The sequence below is a fragment of the Mus pahari genome, chromosome 18 (genome assembly GCF_900095145.1).
Source record: "Mus pahari chromosome 18, PAHARI_EIJ_v1.1, whole genome shotgun sequence".
In the NCBI taxonomy this organism is placed as follows: domain Eukaryota; kingdom Metazoa; phylum Chordata; class Mammalia; order Rodentia; family Muridae; genus Mus; species Mus pahari.
The window spans coordinates 15,865,848-15,877,961 of NC_034607.1; the positions used below are offsets into that span (position 1 = coordinate 15,865,848).

Below are 12,114 nucleotides of genomic sequence, written 5' to 3' on the forward strand. Positions count from 1 at the left end.
CCCCCAAAAAAAAAAAAAGAATTTAGGTGTTCTGATGGCCCGTGGTATCCCAGCTGCTATTGTGGGCTCGCCAGTGAAAGCTGAGGTTCCCTTGATGTGATGTGCATATGCCTTCCCTAACTGGTTGCAACTGATTGTTGACTCCACTTGCAGTCTCTCAGATCTTGACAGTTTGTGGGATCGTGAAAGGCAGCCTGCTTTCTGGTCGAGCTAGGTTTAAACCTTGGAGACCCAGCCTGGGTCACCCTTTCTCCTACACATTTTTGCATGTGAGATAATTTTTCTCATGTTGTCACTCTCCCACTCATGTGTCCCTTCAACACGGTCATGAATTCCCTTGCTTCTTTTCTCACCCTTAAGAGGTCCCTCCCTCTTGGTTTCCCTTCTGACAATTCTTCCTCATTGTTCCCTACCTCCCAGTAGCCCCCCTGCTCCCTTTCCCAGGGACCATCCTTACAGTCTGGCATGGAGTCTGGTGGCTTACAAATCTGCAGGATGAAAAAAGTCTGGTGGCTTACAAAAAAAGCAGGATGACAACACATTGGAGGTGATGGCCCTGACTTATCTTAGTGGTGGGGATTCCCAGGACTCTGGGCACACCTCTAGGGACCTTTGACCTTTCTCAGGGAAAAAGAAAAGAGGAACGGGCCTCTTACTTCTCATATTTTTTTTTCTACAGTGTTTGTTTTTTTTTTTTTTTTTTAAGCAATAATGGAGGAGTGTGATTGGTGGGTGGTGTGGAATGGCTGAGATGGGAAGAGGATGAGCAGGGGTGAAGAGTGAGGGCCAGAGATGGACCCAACAGTTAAGAGTCCCCAGTCCAGGCCTGGCTACTGTTCCTCTTATGGGTCCATAAGCCCGCCTTCCCACGGGCCACTTCCCCAATCAAAGCTCTGATCTTCCTTGGTTCTTACATCTCACAGATGCTGAGCCTTAGGGGGAGACTCTCGCCTAGTTCGGAGGCCTCCTCTCTTTCTCCTCTCCTCCACTGATAGAGTCTGGACCGGTATGGCCTGGAGGTACTCACAACTGCTACTGGTCCCTGTGCAGCTGGTGCTCCTGGCCTCAGGTGAGATGCTTCAGTGTACAAGGGTTTGAGAGGCAAAGGCTAGGCAGGAACCAGGCTGACCCTGTGACCAGGGCTGGCTTTGGGGCCATGTTCTGCGCCTGGGTGTTGGACGTCATTGCCTCTAGGTTTTCCCCAGCCCAAGAAACAAATGTAGACAGCTAGAGCTCTGACCTCTGACCTGACGGTTTGTTGTCCAGGTGTCTGGGGGTCCACAGTTATCTCTGAAGAGCTTCATAGAATGGCAGGACAGAGCCTCTCCGTGCAGTGCCAGTACAAGCTTGAGGAAGGGCCCTATGTGCTGAAAACGTGGTGTCGGCAAACATCCCCGAGTAAATGTACAAGAGTGGTCACTACCTCTGAGCCTCGGAAAGCAGTCAGGGAATTACAGCACACAATCTGGGATGATCCTGAAGCTGGCTTCTTCAACATCACCATGACTCAGCTAACAGAGGACCACTCGGCGTTCTACTGGTGTGGTCCATATTATGCTTCCCGCCGCACAGTAACTGTTCTCAGGAACATCAGCCTGGTGGTGTCTCCAGGTAAGGCCTTTCTTAGGGATAGAACCCTCTTCTACGGACCAAGCACAATACATATCCCGGATCCCTTCTCTTTGTGACCCCCTAATCTTAACACCTGATCTGACTGAGGAGAGACAGTTTCCCATCTCTGTCATGCCTGGCTCCGCACTGAGAAAGAATGTTTAAGTTTCAAGGCACTTGGAGTCTCTCTCCGACTCTTAGTTAGTTTACACTAGCATCGTGCAACTTTAATCCCAACATTTGGGAGGCAGAGACAGGTGGATCTGAGTTCGAGGCTAGCCTAGTCTAAATAGTGAGGTCCAGGCCAGCCAGGGCTACATAGTGAGACTCTGTCTCAAAAAAAAAAGAAAAAGAAAAAAAAGTTGGAATGTTTTTATTTTAAATTATGTGCACTCATGGGCACATGCCACATGTATACCAGAGCCCATGTAAGCCAGCGACTAGGAGCCCCGTGCAGTTAAAGTCACAAGTTGCTGTGAACCACTCACTGTGAATGCTGGGAACCAAACTCAGATCCTCTTCCAGAGTCTGTGTTCTCAATGGCTGAGCTATCTCTCCAGCCCTTACTTTCTTACTTAGGCAGACCTGAGGTACAAATTTCTACTGGCACAAGGGCCCCTGAGGTCTTCCTTGCCAGGGGCCAACCCTGGCATGGTCCCCTTTTTTTTGTTCTCGCTTCTCCTTGAGTCAGCAGCAGGGGAAGCATATTGGCGTAGGGTAAGACTCTTGTCTTAAATAAATTTGGAGCAATAAACTTCTACTGAACCAGGAAAAGAGAATCATGTTCATGGAAGGAAAAACTTTTACGTAAGCAAATATGCATAATCTCATATAAATTCATACACAGATTCCCACATGTACATTTACACATTTCCATTCAAACCAGTTCGGTCCAAGTTTCATACATTCTCACAATTACATACATCCCATACAGACATATGCACATGGAGCAAAAGAGCAAGCAACCGTGCAGAAAGAACTCACTCATTCTGGATGAAAAATGAGCTTCAATCTTTATTGCATAGAGAAAGAAAAAGCTTTTACCCTTTCAATGCTAAATAAATTAAACCTAAGTTTGTAAGAAAAAAAGCTTTGTTCCTTTTAATAAGACTAAGCCTGCCTTGTTATTAAGAAAGAACCTGTCCTGTCCCACGGTAAGGGGAAGCCTGCCTGCTCCTTGTGCTCTCTCTGCAGCTCCTTCTTTTTTCCCCCCTTTTCTTCTGCATTCTGCACATTGCTCTCTTAGTTTTTATGTGACCTATAGTTTCTAAATTATTGCACTCTGCACTTCCCCCTTTAATCTTGCTCTCCTCCTGCGCTGGTGTCACAGTAATGTCCTTACTCTCAATGCCTTTTCTCCAACGCTGTTGCCTTTACTTCAAGTTCTTATTGAAGTTTAGTTCTGTCTAAAGACTTCTCTTGTGTCCTGACTCAAAAAATTATCCTCAGTTCTGTTCTAAAAAGTTCTGTTCAGATCATGTCTTTTTTTAAAAAAAAAAATGCTCTGTCTAAAAAGTTCTCCTCAGCTCAGTTCGGACTCTTCTCTCTGTCCTCGGCACTTAAATGGTTTTCAGAACACATGATGATCACATGGTAAAAAGGTCATCACAAGTTTAAACATAAGCTCAAGTCATAAATCAAAAGAGAAGTTTACAACAGAGAGTGTTTACATGCATATCCATTAGGAGTAATTATCTGGCTAAACACCTGTCATAGCTCCACAGGTTCATGGAGAATTAAAAGCCATAACTAAGTTGTTAGTGAAGATTTGTATAGATAAACCCAGTCACTATTTTATCTTCTGTCCTAGCACCTATAATAAATATAATAAATCATTAATTCCCCCCCTTTTTAAAAACCTTTTGTTAATGGTTTTACAACCTCTTGGCATGTGCTTTGAGTAGTAGAAGATCTGTAGCAATTAACTAGTGACACTGAAGACTGGTAGAGTTCTCATTGCAGTTTTTGGCTATCAGCAAGGAGTTAATAGTGTTATTAAAGGAGTTTAATAATTACTATAAATTTAGGAATTCTTATAGGATCATCATTGAGGATAAAGAAATCATCTATTTGTCTATATGGCATCACTACTAGACATTACATCTTCGTCATTCTGCAGAGATCTGCTCAAAGGGTGGGCTAATACCTAGTGACTGTTATATTTGTGATAACAACAGGGAAATCATATTAACAGCAAGAATCTTTCCTAAAATGATTTTCTCCTGGGCTTTGCCTCCTGGAGTTCCATCATAAAGTTTAAGCTAAGGCCAAGTCATGCCAGCGAGGTCACCTGCTTGTCATTAGCTTGCTGGCTCCTGACATGTGCTCTAAGCCCCTCTATATCCTGTCACTGTTTGGGGGTCACACTTGATTTTCCCTTCAGGACCCCACACAGTCATCTTCTCTTTGTCTCTTATAGCTTTGTCCACTCTTCCTCCATCTGGTTCCCAACCAAGATGAGTAGGTTATTGAGGAGGAAAGAGTAATGGTCAGGCAGGCCAAGGAGCCTGAGACTCTGCAGGGCCTTCCCCTTGGGTTGATCCTCTAGAGATGCAGCAATGAGGAAGTTCCACTCAGGGCTTCAGATAGAGAGAGATAAAGTGTGCTATCAGGTCTACCACAACCCACTTCCCACTGGGAGGCTCGATTTGATTTCTGCTATGCATAATGCTTCCCTGCTAATCTGAGAAGTCATCAAAACCAAACACCACCACCCAAATGGCCAAGAAGACCTTCAAGGTCACTGCCTACCAGGGAAACATGATTGAAAAACCATTGTGCGATATCATATTACTCTGTAAAAATCACCCTTCCCCAAAAGACAAACAATAAAAGGTGCTGGAGAAGACTTGGAGAAAGCCTTATGTGTGGCTGATGGGAATGTAAATTAGCACAGTTGTTATCATTCATCATAACCACAGCCTGGAACGACTGCTACATATCTTACCAGCCTACGGTCCCAGATCTTAGGAGGTGGAGACAGGTAGATAACAAGTTCACCATCCTGAGCTATGAAGTAAGTTTGAGTTCAGCCTGGGCTACATCGAACCCTGACTTTAAAAAAAAAAAAATGCTAGCCAGTATGGTAGTGGAAGCCTTTAATCCCAGCATTCAGGAGGCAGAGGCAGGTGGATCTCTGTGAGTCTGAAGCCAGCCTGGTTTACCAAGGGAGTTCTAGGCAAGTCAAGGCTACATAGTGAAACCCTGTCTCAAAAACTATCGAACAAGAATAACAAAACACTGATCTGATAGACATTGGAATAGATTAGTGGTTGAGGGAGGAGCCAGGAGGAGTGAGGGTGGGGCTTTCCTGAAGATTGTTGAGTGACAAGAAAGGGACAGAAATTCTAATGCTGTGCTACACAGATTTCAGCTGACCATAATGTGCTATTTGCTTCTGGTTATTAAAAATGTAGAATATTTATTCATCTTATTTTATACATATGAATGTTTTGCCTGCATGTATATCTGTGCAAAGCATATACTTGGTGCCCATGGAGGTCAGAGGAGGATGCTGGCTTCTCTGGAACTGGAGTTATGGATGGTTGTTACTGTGTGGGTGCTGGGAATCAAACCCTGGTCCTATATGTCCTATCTGTATGTACTATATGCACTATATGTCCTATGAGTAGGATTGTTATATATGGAAATATATTTCTATATGGTCTATCTATCTATCTATCATCCCATATCTGCAAGAGCAGCTAGTGCTTTTAACCCTCTCTCCAGCCTCTACTTATTTTTAAAAGTCTATAAAAAAGATTTTAAGTGTTTTTACCATGAAGAAATGATGCCAAGCACACAGGCTAACTTTGGTTTGAATGTCATGCCATATATGCAAGTATTGAAACAGTAAATGGCATAGAATAGATGTATGAAGTCCTCTTTTTAAATTTATAATTATAATAATGATAATAATTATTATTACTATTGCTATCATTATTGTATGTACGAAGGCATGGACCACAGTACACCTATGGGATCAGAGGAGCTGGCTCTTCCCTTCCACTGTGGGTTCTAAGGTTCAAAGTCAGGTTGTCAGGTTACCTCAGCAGCCCATAAACATGCATGTCTTAGGTTAAAGAGTTGAGGCCCAGTCACCTCTGAGCCTCCTGCATCTTTCACAGATTAGGGCCCAGACCTCATCCTCCCTTTTACGCATAGTTGTCTTTTCTTTTCCAGCCCCATCAACCCTCCCTCCACAGACGACTGCGTGGCTCCCAGAAAGCACAGGTAGGTTTGCCAGGAGGAAAAGGGGGCGGGATAGCAAGGCAGTTTGGAGAGGGTAAAGATAGGGGAGGCCTGCCTTTATGGTTGATGACCTTATACATGTAAAACAAACAAACAAACAAATAAATAAATAAATAAGATTTTAGGTGTAGGTAGGCCTGGCCTAAGGGACTATGAGGTGTGCTCCCATCTAACCCTTCTCTACTTCTCTCATGGCTCTTGGGACTCCCTGGTCCTCTAAGCAGCCACCATCTTTATGTCCTCCCAAGTTCTGACCACCTCTCTGGAGGAGATCACGGACTCTTCCATCAATGGCTCTGGGCACAGGTGAGTCGGGGATGCTTTTAGAGGGAGAAGTCCTGGGAGTCCTGTAGTGAAGGACCATCCTCAGGATGGCTGGGCATCGAGTGCTTCAGAGGTGCTCCCAGGTCCAGATATGGAGGTGGAGAAAGAAGAAATGGGGATTGGGGGAGCAGGTCCTAAGCATTGGAAGATCTGTAGAAAAGACAAAGAGGGTCAGAATGAATCCGAATCACTATGAGGAAGAATGAAAAGGGAAGAGATGCGTACGGAAGGAATTGGTATAAAGTTCACAGAATTGTGAGAAAAGGGAAGCTCTCAGGTAACAAAGACTCATAGAAGCCTAGGCAGCTGGATCGATGATTAATATCTTTGCTATATGGGCAGCCGGCATGAGTATCTGAGTTTGGGTCCCCGGCACCCACATACAAAGCTGGGTATAGCGGATCTATGCCTGGATCCTACTGCTGGGTGGCAGAGACAGGCAGGTCTCACAGGCTCAGGGGCTAGTCAGACTCACCAGCCAGTGAGCTTTAAGTGAAGTAAGAGACCTTGTGTTAAACCGTAGAGAAAGGAAACTCTATATATCAGTTCTCTCTCTCTCTCTCTCTCTCTCTCTCTCTCTCTCTCTCTCTCTCTCTCTCTCACACACACACACACACACACACACACACACACACACACACACAGACATTGTGAAGAGAGAGAAATAGGAACCATTCCCACAAACATAGACAGGCAGGTGGACACCTGTAGACCTAGTTCATGGTTTGAGAATGTCAAAACCAGAGCACTCTGAAAACGTAAAGATTATCCTCAAAAGAACAAGAATGAGATTTCATACCAAATGAAACGAGGATAGCTGAAGCCATCAGACCCCGGCACACCCCCATGAGTCGGAAAAGATGGTGCGATTGTAAAAAAAAATTAAGAGGGGTTTTAAAATGAAGACCATAAAGACCTGTACATGTTTCTTTGAAAAGTCTTAGCACACTAGATACAGTGCTGTCACGACCAAGATAATATATAGAAACACTCAGCATTGGGGAGGAAGGGGCAGGCAGACCTCTGTGAGACCAAGGATGGCAGAACAACTCCTAGGGGCGGGGCTAGACAAACAACATGCTCTAAACACCAGCAGCAAACAGAAGTAGAAAAAGCCCAACGTACTTCCCCAAATCCAACAAACAAAAAAGCAATAACAAAACCTGAAACAAGAAATGCCCCCAGAAGCAAGCAACCATTAAGTCTCATCGAAAAGTTAGGCAATCTTGTCAGATACAAGGTCAACAAAGATCATGCCCGGGGTTTCGTTCCCAGCACCCCCAACAGGCTATAACCCCAGTTCCTGAGCTCTGACATCTACTTCTGGCCTCTGTGGGGATGCATATGGTGCACATACATATGTGCAGGCCAAACATTCCTACAAAACATAAAATAAGAATAGATTGTTGCCGGGCGTGGTGGCGCACGCCTTTAATCCCAGCACTCGGGAGGCAGAGGCAGGCGGATTTCTGAGTTCGAGGCCAGCCTGGTCTACAGAGTGAATTCCAGGACAGCGAGGGACAGATGACCAGGTTGAAGCATGTAGCAGACCTATGGAAATTCAGGGACAGATTATAATATAGAGTGATATCCATAAACAGTGGGGGGCAAGCTCCCATGATTGGGAAGACTAGCTACATAATTTAAGAATGAACCCCAGTAAAGCCGGGCGGTGGTGGCGCACGCCTTTAATCCCAGCACTTGGGAGGCAGAGGCAGGTGGATTTCTGAGTTCAAGGCTAGCCTGGTCTACAAAGTGAGTACCAGGACAGCCAGGGCTATACAGAGAAACCCTGTCTCGAAAAACCAAAAAAAAAAAAAAAAAAAAAGAATGAACCCCAGTAGTAGAAGATCTGCTACTATATACACTGTGCTGAATCTTGGGCAGATTCAAATTGTGTAACTATGAGAAATAAACTTAAGCTAGTTTTTAAAAAGACGTGGCTGGGTGTGGTGGTGCACACCTTCAATCCCAGCACTCTGGAGGAAGAGGCAGGTGGATGTCTGTGAGTTTGAGGCCAGCCTGGTCTACATAACAGGTTCCAGGATAGACAGAGCTACATAGTGAGGCCCTGTCTCAACAAAACAAAGTAAATAATAAATAGCAGGTGGATATCTGGGAGAAGAGGAGGAGACTTTTTTATTTTTATTTTTTACAGAAAACATTAAAAACGTATTTAAAAAAAAGACTAAGTTAAACAGATTACATGGAGGAGGGAGGGATTATACTCAACAAGCAACATTATGGGAAATCTTTGCAAGCAGACGAGAGATTGGAAAAAAAAATCAATTAAAAGACAAACATGGCAGGCCAGTTACAGACCTCAAATGGGGAAAAATAATGCCAATCCAGAGGAACTCAAACAGACAACAAGGAAGATAATCAGTGGGCCAGAGAATCTGAAAGGCAAACTCGTGTACTCACACGTGTGGATAAGTCAGATCATCAGGAACCACCACGTCATGCCTTCACAGTGAGCATAGGGGCCAGGCGCTTGGAAGGACAAGGTGAAGACTCAGTTCCCCTGAAGTGTCTCTCTGTGCTCTCCTCGCTGGCCTGCTGAGCTCTCTCTGTGATCTTCTCGCTGGCCTGCTGAGCCAGATAAGCTTGGTGGCTTTTTATCTAATGAGGTGAGCAGGTTCCCTCTCCCAGTACAGTTCAGATCCCCAGCCAGGGTTTTAAACCCTTCCAACTGTGTCTCTCAGGCCTAGGAACCCCAGGGCTCCATTCCTGATTGCATTCGTTGTCCCTTCTGAGCTTAGGGAGGGTCCATATGCACATAAAAGGCAGCTACAAGGAGATGGCTTAGGGTCACACAGGAACAGGTGACATTCCCACCCAGGTTTCTCTGTCTGCCTCCTGCCTCCAGAAACCAAAGTTCCTCTTCTCCTGGCTGGACCTCCCCGGGGCTTCTGGTCTCCGTGCAATATGGACTCCTCCTGCTCAAGGGCCTGGTGCTGTCAGTTTTCTGTGTGCTCCTTTGCTGGAGGCGTGGCCAGGTGAGTGTCCTGACCAGAGTGGGGCCACTCTGTAGGGGTCTGCTGAATGCTCTATGACAACCATATTTTCAGTTTCAAGTGAGTATGTTTATACAGCAAGCTAATATAAAAATACAAATACCAAACAGCAGAGGGATAGGGAACCATCATAAAACAAGGCACTTAAAACATCTAGAAAAAAAAAAGAAGAAGGAAGCTTCATTGAGGCACCAGTAAGCATTTCCAAGAGACAGAGTCCCTGGCAGAGCAGTGTCCCCTTGGGTGAAACCTCTCCAACAGAAGAACAAAGGAGCAAATAGGACAGGTACAGATACCATCAAATCAACCAGGAAAGTTGAGGCAGCAGTTGGCTCCCAGGCGATCGTTGCCTTAATGGATGAGCTTCCCATGGCTGGAGTTCCAGCTTCCCTGCCTCCACACTTCCATAGGAGGCGGTAAGCAATAGTAACTTCTGCCGGAGACGTTCATCTGGTGGTTTGCATAGGAACGGCCCACACAGACTCATGCCGTTGAATGCTTGGCCCACAGGGAGTGGCACTATTAGGAGGTATGGCCTTGTTGGAGGAAGTGTGTCACTGTGGGGCTTTGAGGTCTTGTATATGCTCAAGCTATGCCCAGTGCGGCACACAGTCTCCTGCTGCTGCTTGCCGATCCACTGTAGAGCCCTCAGCTCCTTCTCTGGCACCCTGTCTGCCGGCATGCCGCCATGTTTCCCTGCGAACAATCACCACCAAACCTCTGCAACTGTAAGCTAGCCCCAATGAAGTGTTTCCCTTTGTAGAAGAGTCTTTTCACAGCAATAAAACCCTAACGAAGACCATGACCTTCAGGCTGTTCACAGAAGCATGGTGCTTTCAGTCCTAGTTCGGTTTGCTCTTCCTCTCTGATTAAAGTTAGGTCACCCATTCCCAGCCAAGAGGCTTGGAGGAGACTTTGAAACAAACCCGCTTCTATGATGGAGCCTCACTTCCAGAGGCAGCTCCACAGTGAGCTCAGACTGCGCCTGTCTATAGATTAGTGTAACGTACATCACTGGGGCAATAGAACTGGGGTCACAACTATCCCAGGGAATATTCCTAAGAAGATGGATGGGTAAGATCTGAGCAGAGATCAATAGGAGTGTTATTTCTTGGGCTCTCAGCCCATTCCTCAGAATGCATCCTCTGGGGAGGAGAGAGGCCTAGGGCCCCTGTTGGAAATCTCTCTACCAGTTTAATAAAAATAAATAAAAAGCAGAAGGTACCTGAAGGAGGCCTCCAGGGGAAGGAAAGAGGAAGAACTTACGAGAGAGCAGTCCTGGGGCAGGCAAGAGAAGAAGACACAGAGAGGCTACACTTAGGAAACTTCTCCTTCCTTCCTTCCTCAGGGACGAGAGTACATGGCAGAGATGACGGAGCTTTCAAAACTACCCCACATCTCCAAGTCCTTGGACACAGTTAGCTACATCTCAGGGTGTGAGAAGAAAGCTAACCGGTTCTGAGGCTACCCAGTGAACAGACAGGCCCAACTTCAGCTCTACCGAAGCCATCAGGCAAGCCCACGGGAGACAACAGCCAGACCTGCACTTCAGATCGCCAGGGCTAACTGACACTCTGGTATCAAGCACCCTCAGAGCTGCATGCCCTGTAACCCAGACCTCCCCCAAGATGACCAACCACAGGCAGTTAATCTGCAACACCCAGCTCAAGTGTTCCCAAATCCCCAGCCCCAGGCCTTTCTCACTCTCTCTCTCTCTCTTGCCTCCCTTGGCATCACAAACCTCACAGGCTCCGTTTCCCAAAGCCCACACCTGTCCAAGTTCACAAGCTCACTTTCTAGGTTTGCTCTAGATTGCCTAAAATGAGGGGGAAACTGACTTAAAGGCTAACCCAGGGAACTAAGAAAGGCTGTGTCTGCAGACCATAAACCGAGAAAGTCCAGAAGTTAAGGGGGGGGGGGTGTTTTAAACAAGACCAAAACCTCCGGAAACTGACCCTTCATGCAGTCACAGATCAGAGCCGACCGCCAGGGGTCAGTATTGTGCTGGTTTAGCCAGTGATGCAATTTCATCCACACAAAGTCTGCTTATACAGACTGCTGGGAGGAGTGGGGTACAAAAAGAATAGATTATAGACTTTGTTCCTTAGGGAACAAAAAGAATGTCACATCTGTAAAACAAGAAGAGTCCAGAGTGATGTTCATTCAGCTCATGTGACATACAGTAGAGCCTGGATACTGGCATACGTTATTGACAACATGCTGAATGTAACCACAGCCTTGTAACCATAAAAAGGCCACTATGAAGGGATCACATTTTATTCCTTTTCTATGTTATGTGTGGGAGAATAAAATATAGATGTTTCTTCACAGGTATTTCAGCTCATACCACGTGATCCTATCTGTGCATACACTTTTGCTCCATTTCTCCTTTGAAGTGGAGATTTCTGGTTTCTTTGTAAACTCAGTTGTGTCACATGATGTTTTCCTGGAAGCTGTCTTAGGAGAGGATGTTTTGTTGAAGCAGACACGTGAGAGGTCGTGTGATGTTTTTGCTGGGGTGGATGCTTCAGAGGGTGTGTAATGTTTGGGAAGAGTCTAAATGGAACCCCATAAACAATGAGAGGTCACTCTTGCCTTGCCACACTTAACTGGGCTGGGTTGGACTGGGCTACACTGGGCTGCGCTGGGCTGCATTGAGCTTCACTTTGTAGAGAGAAATGCACGAAGAACTTCTTGTGGTATTCTGGGTGATTCTTGCCAATTCGGCAGAAACTTGTGGTTTCTCCTGGATCGAGCTGCTGCTAGCGGTTCTTGTTTGGTGTTTGCTATTGGATTGGTGTGGCTGCTTGTATTATGTTAATTTGGGTCTCCAAAATTGTTTTCACAGGAATGTGCATGTCCAAACATAAGACACTGAGGGACCCTGCCCCCAGTTGGTTCTGATTGGCAA

The 12,114-nt window shown here is 45.8% G+C and overlaps 1 protein-coding gene across 4 annotated transcripts; it reads left to right on the forward strand.

The window, feature by feature from the left end:
• Positions 1-921: 921 nt before the first annotated feature.
• On the forward strand, positions 922-11,531 carry Treml4 (triggering receptor expressed on myeloid cells like 4). Of its 4 annotated transcripts, none has more exons than XM_021218359.1 (6): positions 922-1,069; positions 1,267-1,611; positions 5,794-5,844; positions 6,087-6,168; positions 9,056-9,185; positions 10,552-11,531. In XM_021218359.1, the coding sequence occupies exons 1-6, from the start codon at positions 1,009-1,011 to the stop codon at positions 10,663-10,665; spliced, it is 783 nt and encodes a 260-aa protein (XP_021074018.1). In that variant the 5' UTR covers positions 922-1,008; the 3' UTR covers positions 10,666-11,531. The 4 variants fall into 4 exon arrangements, with proteins under 4 accessions (XP_021074018.1, XP_021074015.1, XP_021074016.1 ...); XM_021218356.2 differs by having other exon boundaries at positions 951-1,069; positions 1,234-1,611; positions 6,084-6,168; positions 10,552-10,992; XM_021218357.2 differs by having other exon boundaries at positions 951-1,069; positions 1,234-1,611; positions 10,552-10,992.
• The last annotated feature ends 583 nt before the right edge of the window (positions 11,532-12,114 follow it).